Genomic DNA, 25,696 nt, shown 5'->3' with positions numbered 1-25,696 from the left:
CATTTGTCCTGTTTTTGCAGTTTTCTTTCCTGGAAAGATCCAACATTTTTAAACAATCATAATTCTTTTGAAAAATAAAATCTTCTGCATACATTTGAAGCTATCAGACTCTGAGAGGGCCATAAATAAGGTGAGCTCTTGTCCCCACAGCGAAGCTTTGTACAGTATTTTCGGTACTTTCATGTAACTATTGGAGCTCTTTTATCTCTTGACGACTCAGCTCCTAGTTAGATATTTGTGTAAACAAATTTCAAGTTGTAAAAATACACCTCATACTCCAGAGAGTCAGTGGGTGTTAAATTGTATTTTCAGTCCATGCAATAATCTTTTACCCAAACAATCAGATTGATTCTATTAAAGCATGCATCAAATAAAAATGCAGACTACTTGTGACTGTTTTACCATTTACCTTTCAAGTTTGCCGGCAGTGAGGGGATTATCCAGATCGTCTGCTTGCTGTTGTGCACGCCCATGTAGGGATAATCCCCGCCATGTTCATAACAGCTTTCTCTCCATAAAATATTTGTAATGGAAATTTCCTCAAGGTTTGCAGAATTAGACACGCCGACTGTAATTAGTTGAGGTAAACGGTTTGCAGCAAGCAGCATCAACAACTGCAGGAAAATTTAAAAATTTGAATGCAGGCAGTTTCATTGGCTCACAGAGGCAACTGTAAAGTGTGATGGCGTAACAGAAAGACTGAGCACCATCAATTGGGTGACTGAAAAATAAATAAAGGGAGCTAATATTTTACAAGATTATTTGCACATTATAGAGTAAGCTAAAGAAAATTCAGCCTCGTGTCCAATGTAGATACAGAGTAAACACATTAAATATCCTCCTGGACAAGGAGGGCTGCCATAAAGAAAGTAAATAATGTATGGTATGTATAAAGTAAATAAAATACCTTTTAAAATACCTATATTCATGCAAGACTGATATGATTAACTATAACTACTGCTTCTCTATAAATTGAATTCCTTTATTGATTCATAATTAAGCCCTTTCAAAGCAATTTTTAGCAAATATTAAAAATAACAGTGATCATCTCGTTAACAGGCATTGTTCTTTTGGAAACCATTCCTGTGGATGTTCCTTTGACTCACAACAACTAGTTAAAACTGTTGTATTTGTTGTACTGTTGGGAGACGGTTTTCCTGGGGAAATTCCACTCCCAAGTCCACTCCTAGTCTCTCTCTCATACACCTCTCATCCAGTTGCTGACTTTCAATTCATCATCAAAATGAGATACAGCACTGAGGAGTTGTACTTTGTTGCAAACAATGGCAGTGACAACAGTAATTTTTTAATATAGCGCATTTCATTACACTTAACATAAAACCTAAAAACCTATGTAGGTCTACTATGCCTCAAGGCAATGGAATCAACAAAAGGCACACAGTGATTAAATATCAGCCTGTGAGAATAAAGAGGTTCTGAGTTTGCTTTTGAATGTAGACACGGCTCTGTTTGACCTCACGTCAGCAGACAGCTCGTTCCAAAGGACAGGAGCACAGTAACTGAAAGCACCAATGCACTAATTCTGGTTTAAAAGAGCTGCATTTGTATTAAAGATAGGTAAAGAGTAACAAAGAACACATCCTCAAGGATCCACTGTTCGAATTTTGATTTCTGCAGATCTAAAACTACTGAAATACAAACACATCTATCCTCATTGTGATAAAAATCAGTTAAGAACCTGATCTGTTAAACCAACTAAATCATGAAACCTTTGAATGCTGAGAAAATAAAGATCTGAGACAGGGCTACAGTTACCACTTAACAATTGATTTAAGTTTTTATTTTATTTTGAAATTGAACAGTGACATGTCTTCGTTGCACTTTCGTGTATCTCGTTGACATTACATGTACATTATCTTCTACCTGTATGTTACATGTACATGTATGTATATTTCATCTAAGTGTACATTATGTCTATGTTATGTCTACATTACAGGTGCACTTACCTTGTTGACGTTACATGTAAATTCCGTGTACGTACGTATGTACGTACGTACGTATGTATGTATGTATGTATTTCGTGTACGTTGTTCGGCTTAAAAGTGAGGAAGTGTCCCGGGATGACCCGGTGTGGGAAGAAGCTATTGGTGCACCGTTTTCATGCTGATGTTAATGCCAGACGCACTAAGCAATTTATCTGTAGCTTTGTGTGGACTGCCATTTGCTGTGGTTCCCAAAAACTTCCACATTTGCAATAATATCACCCACAGAAATTTCACAAACTCACTTGTTGTAATGGTGACACATTATAGAACGCACTCAAATTCACTGAGCTCTATAGTCTTTCACAAATATTTGTAAAAGCAGATTGCAAGCCAGGTGATTTTATACAGTTTTAGGGCCAAAAACACCTGAATTCAAAGAGGTGTGACCCAGTACTTTTGTACATATAGTGTACCTGTTGCCATATTTTGTCAGCTACTTTACAGATTAAAAATGTCTGTTATGTTCAACATAAATCAGTACTGCAGTTTTACTTTACTTTGCATGCCTACACATACACACATTTCTTTTTTTTCTTTTCACTCTGACTCATTACATTGGCATTGATAGTTATTTATAGACAAAGTCCTAAGGGCAGAGCCAAAGAATGTCTCCAACTCACTTTCCTGCTGTTGCTTTTTTAAGGTTACTACATAATTGTAGGTTGCATAATATGCAACCTACAACCTACATATTATGTAATAAGTACACACAGTACACACAGTATTCTTTGACTGATTCTTAATGAACAGATTTCATGTAGTTTTCATGTGTGCAAGTTAAAGTGGGACTCGTTTTACACTGTAGTACAACGACTCATTCAGCAATGTGTAACCACAGTGTTCACACTTTAACCCCCAAAGCGATATATTATTTAAATGTTAGGATGTTTTCACAAATTTCACAAAAGTTAGGACAACAGGCTTTCTTCGGCGAGTTGTAGGTATTATTGTTGTTATTATTATTACACATTGCATCATTGCTGTTAGGATGATGTCAAATGATGCAGAAACGAAAGCATTTTGTACAGTCGCAGTGATGCTACGGGAAAATCCCTTCGACTGCTTTATAAGCTCCACACCACACAGCGCTGCCAGGAGTGCATTACTGAAACGTGACACTGCATGTGTTCAAGCATCGTCTTTGCTAAAAGAGCGAGCAGTTAAAAGTCGATATGAAGAAGATTTTCAGCAGAAAGAAGAAGATTCGGATGAGTGAGGGCAAGAAACCCTTAATAGAAAATAACAACAACATACAAGACGGTAAGAGCGCTTTACTATTATTACTGTGGGAATCCTTCATCTGTATAGTTTATATGTAGCAAGGAATAATAACTGGAATCATCCACGGACTGGCTATTTTATATTTGTTTGAAATAATTGCTATTTATTGATTGATTGTTACTGATAGGCCATTAACTCAGAAATAAAAACTAGTTTAACACACGAGCAGCACAAGCTGTTGCTGAAGCGGCAACAAAGTAACGTTGCAATATTTGCACATCAGCGCAGCTTAGCCTCAGGTATGCAGGGTATTCCCAAACAAACCAGAACAAATATGTCCCAACATGCATGAAGGAAATTGCCTTCCCGGGTTTCCTCCGTGGCGTGAGCGATAAGCAGAGTTCTGTCCTTTCCTTCTAAGATTCCTAATTATTTAAAGTAACACTCAGGTATGCCATTCAGCTGGGTTAGTTACGACGTCGGGAGCAGCTTGGGAGAACAAGGAAACACAGACTGCTTCAGGTTGTCTTCCCAAATCGACTCAAAGGTTTATTTGATACACAGCAGTTTATATAGATGAAAAAAAAGGTTCGTGTGTCAGCTTTCCCAGTTCAAACCGGTACAGACCAAATAAGGAAACGTCTTCCTGCCTTGTGAACAAAGAAGTATCCTGTGTGTAGTTTATCAGCTCAGCTACAATTTATGATCATCCCAGCAAAATACACTCCTAGACATAAAATACAGAGTTCTTTCATTAGTGAATTCTGAAACAAACCACCTAGCCTTTAACGAGCCTTTTCCAGGAGATAAAGAAAAAGGGAGGATGGGAGTAAGGAAGTGGTCTCATCTCTGTGGTGTTTTCGACCTTGGGGTACCAGCTTGTGAGTCCTACACATTAATTCTTGGGTCACAGAGAAAGAGAAAAACAACTAGTAGATTGGCCTTATTGAGTAACAGTTTTCCTGTATAAAACAATATCCTGTAAATGCTTACCGTGGTATCAAAATACCTAACAGTTCCCCTCTTTTATTATTTTTAAAAATAATAACTCAAATAGAAAGGAAAAATCACAAATGTAATAACATAATATAAAAAGCAAATCATAAAATGTAATAGTTCACAACCTAATGTTCAATATACACATCAGGAACATCATTGGTAACATCTGACACATAATCTGGGTCAATTTGTGCCAATTGCAAATACATTGAAGTAGCTGTACTAGTAGCTATACGGGTTATCATTGAACGTACACAGGGTACCACACAACAGACAATAATCATCAAAAACATGCTGCAACGGTTACAAAGGCTACAATTAGTTCCTTCCATCTTCCAAACGTGTCCTGTAGCCACTTATGTAGCCACTGACCGTGACCTGTATTGGCAATTAGTTCTATCTGCAATGCTTCAAGTTTATTCATAGCTTGTGTGAATGAACCGTTAGGAGCGGTATTATTGGGAATGAAAGTACAGCATACATCAACGGTTACTAGACCACAGGTACCGGTCCAATCAACAGGTAAAGCTAATCTAAGGGTATTATTGCACAACCAATAAGCATGTGGGATTGGTCTGGTCAGGCGCGTGACCATGTGTGATTTAACTAACTCCCCCCAGTCAGTATCATTTAAGACACCGTCTGGGGGAACAATGATCGAGTCTCTGCTCGAACTTGAACTGTGTGTGTGTTCCTCCAGATATGATACAACTTCAGCCACAGAGACAGCTAGCCATGTCTCATTACAGCGTGCACCTGGGGAGTCAGAGAAGAATGTATAGTTATCCTTTGTATAATCTATGTGTGTGTCTGGGCCAGTTAACTTTAGTCTGCGCAGACATATCATACTAGTATTAAAATGGAGAGGGATCTGTCCTAAGGGCAGTGAGGGCTTTAACCTATTCTTAGGGCGTTTCATTGGGGCGCAGGTCCCTGCGGTGTCATTAGATAACTTCAATAATTCGCCTAATGGAGTCTCAGGGTTAGTTGGTGTGTGTGTGTGTGTCTAAGTAGGCAGTCGAGAGGGCTCAGAGTCAACTGTAAAGCGTCTTTAAAGAGAGCATTATTTCCGCTGATTTTCTCTAGTCCCTCAGTGAGGGGGAAACCGGATATGGGGTATCCTACTATTACCTGTTCTGGATTAGCCTTTGAACAGACATAACAGTTACTGTTTCCTAAATCACGAGCGGCTGTTCTGGCATTTTCATACCAGGCGTTAGCTCCTGTTCTAGAGGGTGCATAAAATGGTTTATTAGTGGCGTCTATGTTGCTATTTACTGATTTTAGGGAACGCGAGGAGTGCATTAAGTAGGTGTCTTGCAAAATGGAGCATGAGGTATAGTCAGCAAAATATGACCTGCAGAAATGTGAACATGGTTGCAGTTTACAATACAAAATAGCAAAGAGAAATCCTAAGGTTAATGCGATAGATATGATAAATAACCTAAATATATAAGAAAGTATATAAGAAAAACAGTTCTTCAGTCGTCTCCTGGCCTGGTCCCAGGTTCGAGAGACATTGAATAAGCGTCGTATGATGACAATGGGCATTTCATTTTCTCCATTATCAGGATGGAATGAGTCTAGCTTTATCAGGTTAGACATCATGTGGTACTTTTGGCTTTCTGTTCCTGCTGGATGTTTGAGTACCTTGTCGTTGTTCTTTCAGACGTTGTGTGTTAATCAGTGATTGCGTGTGTGCACTGGATCCGGGCGCTGGCTCGCCTGAGATGTCATCTACCCGTGTGTGTTTATTTGCTCTAGTTCCGGGCGCTGGCTCGCCGGAGATGTCGTCTGCTTGATCCGACGCCTGAGATGGTCCGATTGGGCTGGTCTTAACCCTGCTGGCATGAATCCACTGAGGTTGTCCGTCTGTGAGGATGCTGGTTCTTCGTCACTGCCAGTAAAGCCTGGGGGGCTGGAAAACGCGGCCTCCCAGAGTGTCCTTGGTTTTAGTGGCTTCTCCAACATGCGTCTCCTTGTCTCCACTGGTGGAACTGTGGAGGGGAAAAGCTGAGAGAGACAAACTTTCTGATAGTTATTATTCAGTTTTTCTACCAGGTTGTGAACATCAGTGGACAATGCAATATACATCACCTTCTACTAGCGGTGCCCCTCTGGAAGCTGACCATGGTGTTGGAAATAATCTTATTTCAAATGGAGATAATTTGGTTACTGCAGATTGAGTCATTCCAATCTCACAGAGGACTTGAGGAAGTAATTTGACCCAGGTCATTAAAGTTTTAGCACACTTTTGAATTACTTCTAATGTGAATGAAGATCCTCTATCACTGTTAATCTGGTGAGGTATTCCGAATCTGGGTATTATTTCATTGCTCAACTTTTGACAGACTACTTCTGCAGTTTCTTTTGAGGTTGGATAAGCTTCTACTCATTTACTAAATTGATCCACTATTACCAGTAAGTACTTGATGCTTCCTTGTGCTGGCATATGTGTGAAATCAATTTGTAATGTATGAAATGGAAAATCTGGTTGTGGTAAATGCTGATGTTTTGCTTTTGAGCTACCTACATTAGTTCGCGCACATGTTAGACAGGTTGCTAATATGCTTTTTATTGCATGTGATGTTTTCTCAATTACAAATCTTAATTTTATTGCCCCTATTACCCCTCTTTGTCCGACATGACTCACACAGTGAAAATGTCGGGCAAGGACTGGCATCAGGGAATATGGGAGGGCAATCAAACCCTTAAGATTTTGTATAGGCCATCTCTGTCATCTAAGGTACAGTCATTATTCTCCCAATAGGTGTAATCACATGCAGAGGCTTGCTCTTGTATTAATTTTAAATCAACATTTGTGTCTAAATAGTCTGGGAGTGTAACAAGTGGCAGCTGTAGGGGCACAGATAATACTTCCTGCGGAGGTGGGAGCTGTGATGCAGCTGCAGCCTTGGCTGTCACGTCTGCTAAGGCATTACCTGTTGCTTCGTCTGTGTCAGCTGTACTGTGTCCTTTCGTTTTTACAACTGCAACGGCCGATGGCAGCTGTATAGCCTGAAAAAGTCTTTGAACAAAATCAGAATTAGCAATTTATTTTCCATCAGCAGATCTAAATCCTCTCTGTCTCCACAATGTGCCAAAGTCATGCACAACGCCAAATACATAGCGGCTGTCTGTGTAAATCGTCACATGCTTATCCAAATGTAGCTCACAGGCGCGTATTAAAGCCATGAGCTCTGCTTTTTGTGCTGAGTGAAATGGTAATGAGTGAGCCTCTAGTATGATGTCAGGCACTGTTACCACTGAATAGCCACAAAGAAATGAGTTGTCACTCGGCCTTGAACAGGACCCGTCCACATAAACCGTGGCTGAGTCTGAGATAGGTGTTTGCTCTAAATCTGGACGTGGTGCTGTGGATTCCTGTATACGTGTCATGCAGTCATGAACGTCAAGCCTGTCTGAGCCATCCTGTCGGTCAGAAGAACACAGCATAGGATCAATAAATGTGCTGGCGAATCAGGTGTGCTGCTCGCTTTTATAGTGAGATTTGCATATGCTGTTTAGTTATGTTTGCTAGAATGGTCGTGACCTGGTGATTGGTGTATAGAATAGTGTCATGTTAGAGTGTGAGCTTCTCGCAGTCCCTTATCATGATAGAGCAAGCTACTACTGCCCTCAGGCAGGCCGGCATTCCTGAACAATTCAGGCAGCACCTTTGAGTGGCGGAGGTCAGCACTCCCTGTAATGCATTGAAAGAGGCAGTCATTTCTGTGGACCACAGTATTCGAGGAGGCTTGTCTTTTTTACAACAGTCACGCAATGTGGTCATGAAAAGAACAGTCTGGTATCCACTGTCTGCAATAGTTCACCATGCCTAAGAAGGACGACATTTCCTCCTGTGTAGTGGGACGAGGGACAGAGGTCACAGCTTTGACCCTGTCTGCAGTCATGGAACGTTTTCCGTGAGACAGTGTGAATCCCAAATATTGAACAGAAGTCTGACAGTACTGCATTTTCTTTGCAGATGCTTTGTGGCCAGTCTTTTGGAGGTGCTGGAGAAGCATGTGTGTAGCAGTTTGACATAGTTTTTCACTTTCAGCACAGAGGAGGAGGTCATCCACATGTGGATCAGGGTGCAGCCCTGGAGGAGTGAAGCACCATTGAGAAAGCAGCAGAGCTGTCTATCATGCCTTGGGGCAAACGAGTCCAAGTGTACTGCTGATTTCTATGTGTGAATGCAAATAACGGCTGTGTGTCTTCATGAGAAAAAGGAGCGGAGCATAAATCCACCACGGTAAAATGTGTATGCAATGCATGTCAATATGCTGTGAACATCTGAAACGAGAGGTGGCAGAGGAATGTTGACTGCATTAATTTGCCTTAAGTCTTGTATGAAACGCCATACGCCAGGTTTGTTAGGCTTTGGCACAGGATTGACAGGAGTGTGGGCTTTATTACTCCTGTAGTCAATAAATCTCCTATCATGACATCTAGGACTGCGGCTTTTTCCGTGGAAATGGGATGCTGCTTGACATATACTGCTTGTTGTGTTTTAATAGGTGTACGTGATAAAGTGTACAGTCAATAAATCCTATATCATTCTCACTTTTAGACCATAATGTCATATTCTGGTATTCAGCTGGCAATGTAACTGCAGAAATAGTACAGTCGATAGGGTAGGTTAGATCTATGTGACGACATGGTGTAGTTATATCATAACCTATGTCTGAGTTATGTGACAAAATCACTGTTTGACCTTCACTTGTGTGAGCAGTTATCATGTTGTTGAACAGTGTGAGAGAAACAAAAGTGTGGCTCCCAGTCATGGGATTACCTGTTAGTGGCGTCTGTACACGTTTTTTTTTGGCACAGTGTGTGACATAGAGTACCGGACAAAAAGGATGTTGAGTTCATTCTCTGCTGAGGGTCCAGCTGACACAGAGGATGTTCCTTCTCCATCATGTCGGTACATAGGGCAGAGAAAACATAAGCTGTTATCAGTGTCAGCAAACATTTCACCCTTTGTGTTAAATTAAATACACAAATTCATTTTTGCTTTGGGTGTCTGCGGCTGCTGGAAAACTGAGCTAAATTTGCACCTCTAGCTTGTCCAACAGTGCATAAAGCGTTTTATGAATACTAGGATAGATTCATCAGGCTTCTGTTTACACATAGTTACTGCATTTAAGTCAATTTTGTCTCTGGACATTGTTAGCAGGAATTTCTTTAGATTCTTAAAGAAATCGGCGACTTTGTCATTATTTACCCTCCTTTTGTCCATAGCGGTAACATTTGATGCATCACGTCGCGGCATTCTATCATATATTTTCTACAGGACTTTTTAAGCAGACTACTTTTCTTATCACAAATGATATTCAACATTTCTACTGACCTGTTTTCTGGCGATAATCGTTCGGGATAAGGCTCCGGAAATAAATTAGAATGCATTGAACTTCTTAAGTTGTAAACAAAGTCAGTCACATAAGCACTCCCGCATGTTCTGGATACGTGATCATGGACGTCTTCACCGATTCGCGGACGTAGGTTACACGTAACCGGAAATGGGAGTTATACTGAGCCGTTATTTGAGACTTTATTTTGTATTTTATTAATTTTTGGTTTTACAGGTACTTTAGATTTTTTATCGGACCTGTCTGTGGTCTTTGAATAATTCTGACCCATGTTCAGTGATTTCCAGAGGGGTTTACACGCTAGGAGGATTTATGTTAGTATTTTCGCTGCGGCACAGCTGAGGTCACTTTAAATTTATTGCTAGCAATTTTTTGTTTGTGTGAGCAACTCTCACTTAGCGAGCAACTTCTCGCTTAACGAGCAACTTCTCGTAAAACAACAGGCAACTTCCTGTGTCTTTCTGCTTTTAATTTACTGCTTTTAACCCTTGTATGGTAATCGGGTCTGTGAGACCCGTTTTCAGTTTTCTTTCGTTTTTTTTTTTTAACAAAATTAAATTTAATTATTTACTAGCTTTCTGTGAGTGAGCAACTTCTCACTTTTTAACGTACGTTTCAAGATAACAGGCAACTCCCTGTGTCACTCTTTGATGAGCAACTTCTCACTTAACGAGAAGTATTTAAGACAACAGGCAACTTTCTGTGTCACTTTTTCTGAGTGAGCAACTTCTCACTTTTTAACGTACGTTTAATTAAACAATTAATTATTATTATTATTATTATTTTTTAAACAAAATTAAAATATTCAAGACAACAGGCAACTTCCTGTGTCCACCAACACCACACAAGGGTTAATTTACTTTATTCGGGGACTGAGGAAGTCAGTCAGTGTATCTCTCTGGATCACTAAGTGAAACTTCGTCAGCATATCCCGTTTTTTTATGGATCGATCACTGAGAGAGGTATAATATGGTCTCTATATAAATATGAAAGACGCATATTTACCTTCTGTCAGTAATCCCACTTCTGACACCAAAATTGAAGGAAATTGCCTTCCCGGGTTTCCTCCGTGGCGTGAGCGATAAGCAGAGTTCTGTCCTTTCCTTCTAAGATTCCTAATTATTTAAAGTAACACTCAGGTATGCCATTCAGCTGGGTTAGTTACGACGTCGGGAGCAGCTTGGGAGAACAAGGAAACACAGACTGCTTCAGGTTGTCTTCCCAAATCGACTCAAAGGTTTATTTGATACACAGCAGTTTATATAGATGAAAAAAAAGGTTCGTGTGTCAGCTTTCCCAGTTCAAACCGGTACAGACCAAATAAGGAAACGTCTTCCTGCCTTGTGAACAAAGAAGTATCCTGTGTGTAGTTTATCAGCTCAGCTACAATTTATGATCATCCCAGCAAAATACACTCCTAGACATAAAATACAGAGTTCTTTCATTAGTGAATTCTGAAACAAACCACCTAGCCTTTAACGAGCCTTTTCCAGGAGATAAAGAAAAAGGGAGGATGGGAGTAAGGAAGTGGTCTCATCTCTGTGGTGTTTTCGACCTTGGGGTACCAGCTTGTGAGTCCTACACATTAATTCTTGGGTCACAGAGAAAGAGAAAAACAACTAGTAGATTGGCCTTATTGAGTAACAGTTTTCCTGTATAAAACAATATCCTGTAAATGCTTACCGTGGTATCAAAATACCTAACAATGCATTCCCAAGTTAATATCGATAAGTGTCGAGGCTTCCAAGTGCACACTTAAATTTCATCATAAGTGCTGGTTTTACTTCCTCCTATCCGAAAACAAAGCGAATTTTATGTTTGGATATGATTAAGTGAAAAAACATGCACTGTAGCCAGAAACTAGCCACAAGCTACAAGTGGAATGTCAAGATTAAAGGAAGTAGACAATAAGACTCATAACCAATGGCATCAGGTGACTATCACCAATGTTAACACTCTCGAGGCAGGCGTTGCCGATTTGCGACAGTTAAAAACTAACAACCTGATTACCCCACATAAATATTTTATGAGTTTTTTTTTTTACTCAGAAGTACCACTGCAGGACTTGGTTGTGCATCAGCAACAAAAAAGTTAATTTGAGCCTGAGAGGGTTAAAACTGACACCTATTTGTCCTTCTCAAAGGGACCAACTCAGTGGTAGACACTGTTGTCTTGATGGAAAAGAAAATCACCTGAGCTCAAATGGAAAGAGCAAGGATGAGTAAGGATGAGCTTGATAAATTGCTTAGTCTCTGGCACTTCATTCATTCACAATTACATCACCCAGGCTTTTAGAAGCTGGCAAACTCTGACAGGCTCATTGTCACATATCTTGGCCGAGTCACAGCAAGAATTTTACCTTACCTCGTCTGACACGGCGCCCCTTTTTATCAGAAAAAAAAATAAATAAAATATAACCCCTTCATTTGGCTTGGATCAAGTCAAAACATGAAACAAATGTAGAGTTCACATGTTTGTTTGTTCTTTCTGGCTCTTTCATAGGACATGACTGTGCAGGTCATGGGTGTGAGAACCCTTTGGCCCAGAACTCCTTTAACTCTGCAGAGGAGCAATCCATGCAGAGACAACAAAGCAGCTCACTTATGGATCTCATTCAGTGTCTTGGGGTGTCCTCTGAAAGCCTTTACAACCTCATAGAGGCTAATTTGGGACAACAGAGTGTCATTGAATGGTCCAACCCTCAGACATTCAATATCCTGAACAAAATGCTCCAGGAGATCAAATCTGTCAAGCAATGCCTGCAACTGATGGACTGGGTCCAACATAAATATCCGAGGTATTTATGTGCCAGCTTACTTTTTTTTGTTAAACTAGCCACATCAGCTCAGTGCTGTTGTGTGCATTTGTACCTTTAAATATAGATTTGGTGAAGATCAAACCAATGACGCACTTGGATGTTAAGCTGGTTGTTGGGTGTGTCTTCCAGCCCAGATGCCAGAATATGCAAATGAGCATTTTGAATGGTCAGTAAGACCTAAGTAACTATATAACAACCAATCTAGTCACCATTCACATACATCTATGAAAACTAGCGTTCAAATTTATAGTTAAGCACAAAAGGTAAGAAAAAATATGAAAAACTATGATCATCACTTCTAGAGCTCTCGGATTAATTCAGTGTGTTATTTCTGTTTTATGTGTTCAAAATTTAAGCATAAATACAGAGATTTGCTATAAAATCCTGGCATATAGCAAACTGGTTCAGTCTGCTTTTATTCATTGTTATTCACAATATCTTCAACCTGTTATTTCAAAAACAGGGAATTAAAATGTTAAAGCAGGTTTCATCATATCAATAGGGAATTAGGATTGAAAGCATTTGTCTCTTGTCTGAATGTTAGCTGTTAACACATGCTGGTGCTCACTTCTGATGTGGGTATTTTCTGGTACTTTCCAAGCAGGGAGGTGCTTTTTAGGTCTGACCAAAAGCTGTTCTGTGAATGGAAAGACAAGGCAAAGGAGAAGCTGCTTCAAAGTGTGCAGGTAAGAATACCAATATAACTTATCATACATTTTATGAGCCAGACAATCTTTGGTGACACACACACACACACACACACACACACACACACACACACACACACACACACACACACACACACACACACACACACACACACACACACACACTGATATCATTCAAGGTTGTTTTCTACACAGCCTCTGTGTAGTTAGGTGTGTCTTTACAAATACTATTTGTTTTTTTTGTTTTTTTTTAAATACCCAAATATCAGGTATATTCAATATAAGCATCAGCATTAAGCATAATTAACCATCAGCAAAATCACAAATAAATTATGATTTTGTGTTTTTCCAAGTCTTGTTCAAAAACATGTATAATCATGTGTTGGTGACACATTTCTAATGCTTCACATTCCTGACACTATTATGCCAAGGTCAAAGCTAGATCATGTCTACAGACACAAAATCAAAACCTTTTCACTACACAAATCACATTTCTCATTTAACATATTGACCCAACTTGTATTTTGAGTTATGTTTGATTAAAAATAATGATGATTAGCAAACGCACACAAACTCTGTTTCCGGATGTTTAGCCTTTTCTCAGATGTAGTGAGAGGTAAGCCAGTGGGACTTCAGTCTCTATCTGTCCCACCTCTCTCAACACTTCTCACGCAGAGGTTGTTATTGTGTGCCAGTGTAAACCACAGCTGTGGGACCAAGTTATTTCCTGGAAGTGTAACACTTTCCCCACAATCCCTTTGGTGGCAGTGTTGCTCTTTGGTTTGAAAGGTGTGATCAACCTCAGGCCTTAACCAGATCAAAGAACAGATGCATAGAAGTAGTTGAGAAAAAAAAAAGCCACAATCTCAGCCCCTGTTCACAAGTAGACTGGCTCATGATCGCCATATAAATGAACTGGAAATGAAAATGTTTCTAAACGCAGTATTTGCATTACTTCATTGAGTCTTCTTTGAATATGAGTTAGTAAGCAAAGTGGTTTATACATTTTAAGTATCTGTAGGAGTCATGCAGGTACTAAAAGTGCTCAAAGTTGACTTGACTTTCTGAAACTTCAGCCCAATCAGATGTCACAAGAAGAAAAGGAACAGAAACACTGTTACAATCATCTGTAAGAAAAACAGGCCAGACAGTAATCTGATATCAACAGCCTGCTGGGAGAAAGTGTCACTCAGTAAGTCTGTCAGATCCCTCAATGACACATTTAAATGAAAGCAACAACGTCCATCCTCTCAGCAGTACAAATGTACAAAATAGAAACCAAACTACTCTGAACCAAAATGGCCACTAGAGTTAACCTCAACTGACATGAGCAAAATTGGCCTCAGGGCTCACTTCATTAAAAATATGCAAAGTTACATTTCTAATTTGGGACATGGTGTTTCCCCGGTAGAATCTCAGATTGTATGCCTGATAGAAAGTAAGCTTACAGTCTACTTCTGTGTCGTTTTTGTCCACAGAAAGAGATCAGAGCGTCGCTGGACAAAATCCTGCAGAATGAGACCGGCATAGCTCCAAACTGCATAGAAGAAGATTATGTTAAACTTTATGTGGACACTATCCAGGTAAGAAAAATGCTCTTCAGCAGGAGCGTCAGATGAGTTTTATATCATAGGTCACATACAGGGCACTTTTTGTCAGTCTAATGAAGTTTATGCATTTAGTCCATGAGTTAGCTGAAGATACAATGTTAACAGTATGTCTCAGTTTTTCTGCATGACAGAGAAATGCTGTTGTAGTAAATGACAGGAATGCTAAAAGTTTTCTGTGAAATTATAGAAAATGTTCTGGTAGATCATTGCAAAGAAAGTTTATTTGAAATTTCTGTTGTAAATAGTGAAAAACTGTTAGTGACCTATCATATCATTTGTCCCTCTTGAAGTGTATTAATGCCGTACCCAGAGAAGCACAAAAACTCCTTCCAGAACTGCACGATGAAGTGCAAGAAATTTGTTTCCAAGAGTTTCGAACATTTGTCAAGAGGTGAGTCTTTATCTTTTCTTCAGAAATAGGTGATTCATCACGTCTGAGATTTTGAGATTTGATGAAACTCATGTTTTTTTTTTCACTGTGTATTCTCTTTGGTTTGTAGGTACAGTGAAGAGCAGTATGTCGATCTTAAAAAATGGGCACAAACTGACAACCCAGAAACAATACACTTCCTCAAAACACTGAAAACATGTAAGGAACTCAGGTGAGTGGTTTCTGTGTTTCTGTGGCAAATGTTAATTCAGTTTCTTTGAGCCCTATAATTGAATCAAAATACTTATTCACCACTGGATATCTACTTGAAGGCTTAACATGCTGTAGAACATGATGATCAAAGCTGATGCCTGTTTTATAAATATTTTATGCTGTTTCTTTCAGGAAGTATGCTCAGACGATTGGTACGGGAGTCACACCTTCTCTTGTCAAAGAAACTGTGGAAACACTGGAGAACCTGGAGCAGTCTACTTTAACATTCCTGATGGAAATTATAACTGTTATTGCAGAGGTATCTATCCATCCTAACCACAGATTAAAAAATATATATATAGGTAAATATATTTTCTTCTATTAATACGACATTTTCTGTCCGGCAGAACCACTTTAAAGATTTCTTCAGATCGGGCAGCAACTTGAACCACTTTGTTTACCGTGTTTACAGTCACTTCCCCACACTGCCCTATGTTATGGATGAGAAAAAAGTAAGAAAATTCCCAGATGTCAAATATACACAAATTTACCTGTAGTTGTTTTTTTAAACCGATTCAGTCAAACTGCATTCATGTTGTCTTTATGTGTCTCAGGAGGTGGTGGATGAGGCCTATAAGATCATCGCCCGCACTTATGTCGAACATCTTATAACAAACAAGCGGAGAACCCTGAAGGGCCGATGGGCTCCTAATATTGGTGAACAAATACATGAAGATGCAAACCATCTTCACAAGAGCGTTTCACTCTTGGTGAGATCAACAAGTTGCAAACAGTCTGCTTATTGTTATGTGAATGACGTTTTACCAAAAGAGCAACTGGAAAAAAATCTTAACCTTGACATGAATTCCTGTCATACTTTTTTGTGATTTATCAGGCTCCCGGTGTCCACGAGTGGCGCAAGATGATGCTGGGCATCCAAGAGGTGTTGGACTGCACATCCATTGATGCACTGAAGATAATAATGGCACGTCTACAGCAGGACTATTTCAGAAAGAGGTAAAATGATCTCTTACCTGTATCAATACAAACATGTTTACACACCTTCTCAGTAAAGGCCTCAGCCTCTCGCTGATAGGAAAGAGGGTGCTGCATCGATAGCCTCCTTCTGACTGCTCTGACCAGCAGATTTCTGTAGTTTCCTTCAGAGACACAGACTTATTTTCAAACTGTAGTGCAATTTGACACATGCTGGAAATGTAAGTCAAAGTACGCTTCTTCCATGTTATGAGCAAACTATGGGCAACCACAGCAATCTGCTTGCAACCAAAGCAATTGCAAGGACAGGAAGCAACATCCCTGACCAACTGGTTGTGAAACCCATTTTCACCAAGAGACCATGGGATCACTAAGAGCCCTAAGGATTTTTCTTGATATGACTATTTCACTGCTGTAAAACAAATGTAAATATAACTATAGATCATAATTAGGAGCTTCCATAGATAACCTATTTGATCGAGCAGTCAACAGTCTCATTGCTACACTCCCCTTGAAAATGCACACAAATTTGTGCTTCATTCAGTCGTTTTTAGTAACGTCTTACCAGCTTGCACGTGTAAAACACACTTCCCCAGCAGAGCAGCTATATTCTCAATTCGTCAAACATCCCTCATGTCTATTTTCTGGATGCAAACACTTGGCACAAAACAGTTGTGCGCAGTTTAGCTCATCCTTCCAGATGACAGTGTGCAAAGAGGTCATCAAGGAAAACATCTTTTCTAGATGCCTTATTTTATACTTTTAATCTTGTAAATATTGTTCTTCGCTGTATAAAAGAAAAGAAAAACTCTTTTAAATGAATAGACCTGTCTAACAGAATAATTTATGTGTTACTAACTCTGTGGGGTTTCTTCTTTGACTACAGTGAGGACTTCAAGTTCCTGAACAAGTTGCTGAAGTGGAAGGGTCTTTCTAATGGCGATGTCAACGAGGTGCTGGACGCTCTTCCCGGCAGTGAATCCAGACCTATTTGCAGGTCCTGTTTCTCCTGCCTTACCTGCTGGTGACGGCTTAGTTGGGCAACACGGGATGAAGCGCAACAAAAAGATGAATGCTGATTGTTACATGTTTGTTTATGAAACATAAAAAAGACAGCAGGTGGAGTTTGGCTGCGGGAGCATTATAAGCTGTGCAATTTCAAATGGCACAAAAAAGTTTTGGTGAAAGAGCTTTTTAGTGACATTTAGTAGCAGCAAAATGTGTGTTTTTTACTCTTACTCTGTATTACAGTAAACAACAGTAATGGTTGTTTATGTACTTGAATTTGCTTTGTTTACTGAAGTTAGTGAAAGAAATGTTTAGATCATGTTTTTAAAAAATATTTTAATATTTATTACATTTTATTTATGAAGGTACAAACATACATTTCTACAGAGTGAGGCGATTTAAAAGCCCACCTATTATTCCGTTATCTACACTGAGACTGCTCCTGCCTTGTTAATAAACATGCAAAACCTCATTGTCTGATAATGAAGCACAAGCTCCTGGGATTATTTCTACTGCCTAGCAAGCTGTAATATTACAAATTCCATTAAAAATTCTCAAAAAAGGCGACAAATGCTCACACACAGGTCCCGTTTAATGACCCGAAGTAGCAGATGAGTCAGATGAGCATGAGCTGCCTGTGTAAGTCATCACTGCCCCCTGATGGGGACTCACTTCCCCAGCCTAAACTGCAATTTTTGCCACTTCAGCTTTGGCCTCATTTTTCTGCTGTTGACAACTACTTACAACACACACACACACACTTCCTAAACTGCTAATTTTGAACAAGAAAAACAAGGAATAATTAAAAATAGATATGATGAGTGTAAAAATATAACACAGGCTGAATGCAACACAGTTGCTACAGTCCAGGCTGTGAAGTAAAGTTACCACAAAGCTGTAAGAGTGTGCATGTGCAGGTTAATGGAACAGTGAAGGCATAACTGCAGCTGTGTTATTCCCTTAAACGAACGTGTTGCTTAGATGTAATCTTTGGGCATCTAGAAAAATTGTAGCTTTCTTTCAGTTGTAACCTTTGACCCTGGCTTCTCTGACAGACAGGATGGAAAAACAATATGCCAGGAAATACTGAGTCTGTTGCTAGAAAGCCATGATCCATAGAGTAAGCAGTCAGCAGACTAGTTGATAGGTTCCTGTAGCGTCTCAAATGTGGCTTATACTGTTTCCAGGACATGGGAATGTATGGTTTTGATGCAGTTTCTTTGTTCTATTTCTGTTGAAGAAACCTGACTTTTGTTGTCCTTAGTAATTCTGAATTTTCTTTGAACTGTGTACTGTTCTTCAGATTATGTGCCTTCTACACAAAATCTCAACGTTCTGAAATTGCTTTTATCTTTACCTGCTACTTTGCGTGAACCTCCTCCATCAGCTCTGGTTTATGGTTTTTCGTTTTAAGCCTCTCTGTTCAATGACTTTTCTTCGTGAAAGAAATGATTCTGTACATTCCCACGATCGTTCTGTTGCTAAAGACTGACTGTGATGAATAAACTTCAATTTAAAAACAAATGGCAGTATAGTCTTTGCACCACCAGCAAACACCACTAGATGGAGACCAACATCACCATGGTAAAATGAGACTAGCTGGTCCCATGTTCTAGTTTTCACAGGGAGAAAAATCTGACGAATCTTTAGACAAAACAAACAGTAAGTTTATTATGTTTTGCAACACTATGGATATTTCTCTTCTTCAGCTATAAACCCAGCCCTTTAAAGCCATGTGTATACTGTCCATGCAGGCATACAGGTCCAGATTTGGAGATGATGACAGACAGGAACATGTACAGGTGATGAAGGATATCGGGCTATATTATTAATCAAACCCTAAATTTCAAGCAAACTTATTTCACTTTGTCATTATTGGATAATGTATGTAGAATTCATCCATTTTGGAATAAGGCTGTAGTGTGACGAAATCATAAGGCTGTGAATACTTTCCAGATGTGCTGCAGTGTAACAGTGCCAGAACTCACAGGCAGAGAGGGGCAGACTAGCAAGAAGAAAAGAGAAGACCACAAAAAAAGGAGGGAAAGATTAAGAAATAAGTAAAGCATAACAGGTCATCTTCTTACTGAGTGTCAGCCATCATACCTGATCATCTACATCACCTGCAAAGGCGAGAGCTGAAGCTTCTATTTCGGCATCTTACAGCACGAACTGCTGTGGACCAAGGCTGTTGTCCCAGGCCGTAACAGGCTTCAGAGTATATTGACCCATACAGATTCCTGCTTTATTTTCATGGGGGAAAAAAAATCCCCCCTCGCTCTTCTATTTTTTCAAAAATCTTGCCCTTTTAACAGAAAAAGTTAAAAGGTCAAAAGATATTGATAAAACAATAAACTGACAGACTGTGGAGGTCAGAGTGTCATAGCAGGAAAGCACCATGGAGTTTCTTATCAGCCTGGTTATTCCCAGTCAAATTCATCACTAGATCCTTTAATGAGTTCGCTTTCCTTTACTCCCTCTGCCTCTCATTGGGAAATTTTTTACTGTGACCTCCTCCCCCCTGACTAGGCAATATCCCACGTCCTGCAGTTATGACACACTTTCAGGACAAAAGCCGCATTTTGAAAATAGTTTCCTTCAAGACATGCTCCCCCAGCTCATTAGCTACAAGTATATAAACAATGACTAAATAAACTGGGATTCATTGAGCGTGCCAATGATTTCCCAGAATTGTTCAAAGCTGCTGGAGACACGGAAGAGCAATTCCTCTCTGGGTCGGGAAACCAGTGGATGATTATTGTTAATACTCCCTTGATGAACGGCTCATTAAATATAATCTTTAAAGCCATGTAACCTCGGACTTCACAGGATTTCTTAAAAGACTTCCTCAAAGATCCATGGGTTTCATGCAAGATAATTTCTTAGAAATATCAGATGATTCCTTATATGATTCAATAAATAAACCTCTAAGAAGGAGAGTTGTAGATTTACACAAGCTGGGAAGATCTTTTAGAACCATTTCTGAACTATTAATGGCTAACTTCCCTCCATGCTACCTTGATCATAGCCTCTCCTCCTCCATGGTTTTGGTGGAGATAGTTGCTGTAGGGTTTGTCTATAATGCTGCATTACCTATCAAGCTATAGTGTTCACTTGTAACCTGCAGTTATCATTCTTATGATTTTTATAATTAACACATGTTGATACTTATTATAGACATTAACTGTAACTCCATTCCCTGTCTGTTGCCAGTACTATTGCTGTTTTTTCCACATACTATAAACCAGTTAGTTTACATGTGGATCATCTACTAAACAGAGTAAACAGTAAAAACAAATTGAGCTGGTTTTTGCACATTTATTAAAAAAACTCAACTTACATCTTTTTATGTACATGAGACATGTATAATTCTCTGTAATACAATATAGCATAAAATACAACTTATGAAAAAACTAGACTTTAATATCATTGTAGTTTTTAAACAAAACGACATATAATAGAACGACACTGACCTGTTTGTAAGTGTGTAAAAACAGACTCTTGCATACTTATTCACAGTTTCTATGAAATGCACAAAAATTGCCAGCATGAATGTAAAATCTAGCTTATGTATACAATAACATACAGTAACTACAGCAAGCATTCACCATCACAGAGTCTGCGTATAATCGGGATTTCAGTCTAAGTAGCATCTGAAGGTTTTTCCCTGGCATTCACTCTGTATGTCTTTACAGAGATAGACTGTAACACAATATAATACACGATAATATTGCTGCTGTGCAACCAAACTCTCAGTCAGTGATACTCTAAGAAGCAAATGTGCGGCTCATCTCACTTAAACTTTGGAGAAAAACTTCCGGGTTCCAGGATCAGCACGGCTCTCTTTCAGTGTGTCTGACAGAGTGGTTTTGACGATTTTCCTGTCGGCTCTGGAGAGGTTTGTCTTGAGTTTGAGCAGAGCCGAAACATGTTTTTCACTGTTGGTGACAGAAAGAAGAAAGGGTTTTAAAAAAGTGACGTAAAGTCAGAGACTGTGAAAAAAGGATTGTCATGTGAAAGCTGCCACATTTGATATAGAAAAAAAATATATAAAGAAATTGAGCTTTTTTTTTTAGCTAAATAGAATCTGCAATGTTTTATTTCACTTTCAACATACGAATAACAGCAGAAGTTCTAACTTCACTGATCCCGTCTAAACTTGTGTTTCATTGCCATGTTATGTCTTTTTCTGTCTGCCCCTGACACACATCCTTCCTGCAAACACTGAAAGCTGTCAGTAACACATCACCATCATCTAAACTGCTGAGAAGAGGGGAGATGGAAAATGTGACTCAGTCCACCTCTGTTGGAAATGTGACAATAGGTGGAACTCCTACTGCTGAAATGGATCCGTGCCTGAAATGCATGTGATTCTCCATGTGATGGCAAAACCCATGGTCACACTCTACAGTTGGTAACTCTCGTGTATTTTTATTTCTTCATTTGAACACAATAACACACTTTAGTTTCCAATAAGTTTATTGATTGGTTTAAGCACATTCGTTCAATTTGTAAGTGCACATTTAGTTTACTTATTGTGACATGGGACCCTGTAACACACACACACAGTCTCGAAAGTGAAAGGAACAGTTCTTTGTTTATGCACACACTCCTCACTCTGTGTCACACACACACGTCTCATGTCAGCTCTCACTGCCAAACAGAACACACAGTTATTGAAACAGTCAGGCACACCTGTTCTTCCCGCCTGCGCACCGCCCTGCGAGCTCACTGTGTCACTCCTCCGCTGCAGCAGGCCAGAAACCACACCTCCCCCACACACCCCCACCGCCCGACTGAGGCCAGCCGAACGTACACCCCCGCGAGCAGGAGAGGAAATCGGCCACAACCACCAAAAGTTAGGTGTGAACAGCAGCGGCTCCCCACAGAGAGCCTGTTTTAGCTGCACAAACGCCACCTGGCACTGGACCAGATCGGGGGCACCTTTCCTGGTGAGATCGGTCAAGCGGCTGGCCAGGTCCGCGAACCTAGGCACAAACCGGCAGTAGTAGCCTGCCAGCCCCAGGAGACGTCCCACCTCCTTTTTGGTCTTCCGGCGCAGACAGGATGCAATCGCTGCTGTTTCCTCCACCTGCGGACGCACCTGCCCGTGACAGACTCCCCAACCTGTGCAGTTTTGCTCTCAGGTCCAGCACGTACTGAATCTCATTTTTCACGGGGCTCGACCCTTTCTCCCAGTTTTCTTTAATCAGGTCGAGCACCTTCTATGGCTGTCTGCTCTACAGCAACTCAAAGGAGAAAATCCTGTGGAGGTCTGGGGTACCTCCCTCACTGCAAACAGAGGGTCTAACCAGCGATCCCAATTGCGTTCATCCTCATGTATGAACTTATGAATCATGGACTTTAAAGTCTTGTTCAGCCGCTCCACCAGCCTGTCAGTCTGAAGGAGGTAGACACTGGTCTGAACAGATTTAATGCCCAGTAATTTTTATAGCTCCTTTAGTGATGGCCCTGAACGTAGCCCCGGACTAGGGCTGGGTATCGTCACTGATTTCTAGAATCGATTCAATTCCGATTCACAAGGTCCCGAATCGATTCGATTCGATTCAATTCAATTCGATTTGAATCTGGGAAATTTTGACAGTCAGAAATATTATAATTCAGATCAGGACATTTACATATTTTTGTATCTATAAAAAGGAAGCTGACACACGCAAGACTTTATCAAAGGTGTGAGCGTCACAGCAGATGCCTTTGTGTCAAAGTAGCTGAAGATAAAAAACAGAAAAACATGAAGGCGAGTTTCCTGGCCTGGGATTTTATAAAAATATTCTGCAGTACATCAAAAACGAAAGAAAACCATTAATCAACACATGAACATTACCTCTGACGTTACAGCGGTTTTATTAGAGACACGACTAAGCGTTTTGCATTTTGCATCATTTTAAAAAGTTTACATTTGTTCAGTATTGAACGGCAGAAATTAGGTTTTCTTTCCGGAAGAATGTAAAAGGGAAAAAAAACGTCGGCCGACAGCGCTGTAAACAACGGTAGAGTTGTGCGTAACAAGCAAGCGAATAATGAAGAAAACAGATTTTTAGACGGGAAACTGTTGTTGAAGAGAGGGGGGGGGGGGAGGGGGGGAGAGCTGTGCATCGTGGTGGAAGCAAAACAGTAAAAGTCAGAGTGAATTCATGACGATGTTTATGTGAAGCGTAGTTTGGATCTTCTTTTGCTGCTGGTTCAGTCAATATTGTTCGGAGAGACATCAAACTAACAGCTTTAGAATCAGCGCATGAAGGGCGTGAACACAAAGCGCCGACCCGCCGAAACATCAGAATCAGCGAGCTGTCAGCTTTCAGCCCCGACTGTGAGAAGGGCGACATCTAACTGATTCTGATGTTGCGCTGTGTGTTTAAGTCTTTGTGCAGAATCCGTGTTCCTGCTCTCATTTACTGTCTTAGCTGTTTGGTGGTTCTTGAAATTTTGTGAGATTTCACCAGAGATTCTGGCATTTCGGGCAAAATAAATTTATATTAAAAAATTGATTCAGGATTTTAATGAATCGATTTTACGTTATCCAAGCCAGAATCGATTTTAATCGATAAATCGATTATAAAAACCCACCCCTACCCCAGACCTTTGCTAAACTGAAGACCAGAACAAGACAGTTTGGTTTCTGGTGCCACATTTGGAAAAAACTCTCCTTTTAACTCTAATTAACAAGAATTATTGACTTCATCTACTCACAGCTGCTGCTGCTTCTCTCATGCCAGCATGTTTTATTTAGTTCTCTGTTTCAGTGCACTATCAGTGAAACTGGTAATGTAAAATAGAAAGGCAGCACATCTACTTTCAGCTCATGTTAGTTCCCATGAATGTAGCTCATCCTGCTCACAAGATATATCTGATACCAATTAAGATGTTTCGCTCAGTCAGCTTCCTGTTTACCTGAGGTCGGGATAAGCAGATCCCAGTGAAACGATTTGCATCTGTATGGCAGGAATATCTTGGAGTTTTAGCACTTCTGCAATCTTGGTCAGGATTTCCTTTAACCAGTCTTGTTTGGATCCCTGTGAAGACAAATCAGTGACGTCAGTTTAGTCTGCAAGTTTCCCCAAACTGTAATCAGCATAGCTGCTGTTTTTGGAAATAATGATGTTTTTTCTTCTGGAGTAATTGCACTGGAATTTTAAGCTAGCTGGGCAGTAAATGTGAATTTTAAATTCTTTCAGTTACACAGGCTGAAAATTTGCTCCAGTCCTGTACTGCAATGGCAAAGGATTCATTTTAGCTTATTATAATCCCTGTATCATAATAGTGACCCCCTCCCACTCCTTGTCCTCTCATCATTCCAGATCCAATATCTATTGAGAAATGTCTTTTTTCTATTTCTTACTGATTTTTCTTTTTATTCACTTGATTTTAAAAGTATAACCAAAGTAAGAGGGTAAATTTCAAAACTTAAATACAGCCCGTCAACGGTTCTTTTAGTGTAGTTAGTTGAATTTGTGACTAAGGTTGTTCGCCTCATTCCGCTTCCTTGGTACCACCAACACCCAGGTCCTCAAGTGGGAGCCCACCATCACCTCCGTCATAAGGCCCAGCAGAGGATGTACTTGCTGAGGCAGCTGAAGAAATTCAACCTGCCAACAACACTGCAATCATTGAGTCCATCCTCATCTCCTCCATTACCGTGTGGTATGATGGAGCCACCATCAGGGACAAACAGACTGCAGCGTGTTGTGTGCTCTGCTGAGATGGTGATTGGCTGCAGACTCCCATCTCTGCAGCACCTGTACACCTCCAGGACACTGGGGCGTGCAACTCGGATCACAGCTGACCCTTCTCATCCTGGACACAGCTTGTTCGACCTGCTCCCCTCAGGCAGAAGAACAGTTTCTTCCCCTCTGCTGTTGGACTCATGAACAATAACCATATGACTGTTCCCACCACAAACACATGACACTATACTGTGTTCTGTGCATCTGTTCCATTTTTGCACTGATCATCACCTGCATACATGTATATATCAATCTGCTTAGCACTTTTAATTTAAATTTTTATGTTTATTTAAGCGTTTGTCTCACAGTATGTTTTGCAATAAGTACCACAGCAATTTCCTAATGTTGTAAACCTGCTCAACATTTGACAATAAAACCCTTTCTGATTCTGATTCACCCTGTCAAACAATGTTTTGCTGATCAGTGTTTGTGCTTGATTGATTTAATTTGTGTCTCAGTTAAAGTGTGCATTAAAGATCAAGTCTCACCATTCTGGCAAACAGCTCGTGCAGTTTCTCTCCATTTTCTTGCACAGTCTCGTAAGCCTTCTGCTGCTGATTGCTGTCCTTCAGTTTGACCTCTCCTTTCAGGAGACTCTGGACATATTCCACTGTCATTTCCTGGTAAAGCCGACCAATCAGCTCCTGAATTTAAACCAAGTATTTAA

The 25,696-nt window shown here is 40.1% G+C and overlaps 2 protein-coding genes and 1 long non-coding RNA gene across 4 annotated transcripts in view; 2 read left to right on the top strand and 1 right to left on the bottom strand.

The window, feature by feature from the left end:
• The first annotated feature begins 3,071 nt into the window (after positions 1–3,071).
• On the top strand, positions 3,072–18,808 carry LOC309696194 (uncharacterized protein). 2 transcript variants are annotated; one of them, XM_082517352.1, is made up of 11 exons: positions 3,072–3,266; positions 12,104–12,398; positions 13,024–13,105; positions 14,566–14,670; positions 14,988–15,088; positions 15,198–15,299; positions 15,473–15,599; positions 15,688–15,792; positions 15,895–16,050; positions 16,176–16,297; positions 17,163–18,808. In XM_082517352.1, the coding sequence occupies exons 1-11, from the start codon at positions 3,179–3,181 to the stop codon at positions 17,302–17,304; spliced, it is 1,425 nt and encodes a 474-aa protein (XP_082373478.1). In that variant the 5' UTR covers positions 3,072–3,178; the 3' UTR covers positions 17,305–18,808. The 2 variants fall into 2 exon arrangements, with proteins under 2 accessions (XP_082373478.1, XP_082373477.1); XM_082517351.1 differs by having other exon boundaries at positions 13,021–13,105.
• Positions 3,574–10,595, top strand: LOC309696195. Its single transcript, XR_014273371.1, has 2 exons — positions 3,574–10,293; positions 10,419–10,595. It is a non-coding gene; the product is annotated as an uncharacterized lncRNA (long non-coding RNA).
• Positions 18,809–20,661: 1,853 nt separating the features above from the next.
• Positions 20,662–25,696, bottom strand: part of LOC309695755 (tumor necrosis factor alpha-induced protein 2-like) — a 173,632-nt gene continuing 168,597 nt past the window's right edge. The window contains exons 13-15 of the mRNA XM_082516622.1: positions 25,518–25,673; positions 24,197–24,318; positions 20,662–21,222 (exon numbers count right to left, since the gene is read on the bottom strand). Coding sequence (XP_082372748.1) covers positions 21,081–21,222; positions 24,197–24,318; positions 25,518–25,673 — 420 coding nt within the window. The 3' untranslated portion in view covers positions 20,662–21,080. The remainder of the gene's footprint in view (positions 21,223–24,196; positions 24,319–25,517; positions 25,674–25,696) is intronic.

Source organism: Aulonocara stuartgranti (genome assembly GCF_965226115.1).
Source record: "Aulonocara stuartgranti genome assembly, chromosome: 19".
Lineage (NCBI taxonomy): Eukaryota > Metazoa > Chordata > Actinopteri > Cichliformes > Cichlidae > Aulonocara > Aulonocara stuartgranti.
This window is presented reverse-complemented; position numbering and strand designations above follow the sequence as displayed.

Coding starts and splice junctions, on each gene's coding strand:
- LOC309696194 (XM_082517351.1), top strand. CDS start 3,179: ATGAAGAAGATTTTCAGCAGAAAGAAGAAGATTCGGATGAGTGAGGGC. Junction 16,051..16,175: donor ACAAGAGCGTTTCACTCTTG/GTGAGATCAACA, acceptor GTGATTTATCAG/GCTCCCGGTGTCCACGAGTG. Junction 16,298..17,162: donor CAGGACTATTTCAGAAAGAG/GTAAAATGATCT, acceptor CTTTGACTACAG/TGAGGACTTCAAGTTCCTGA.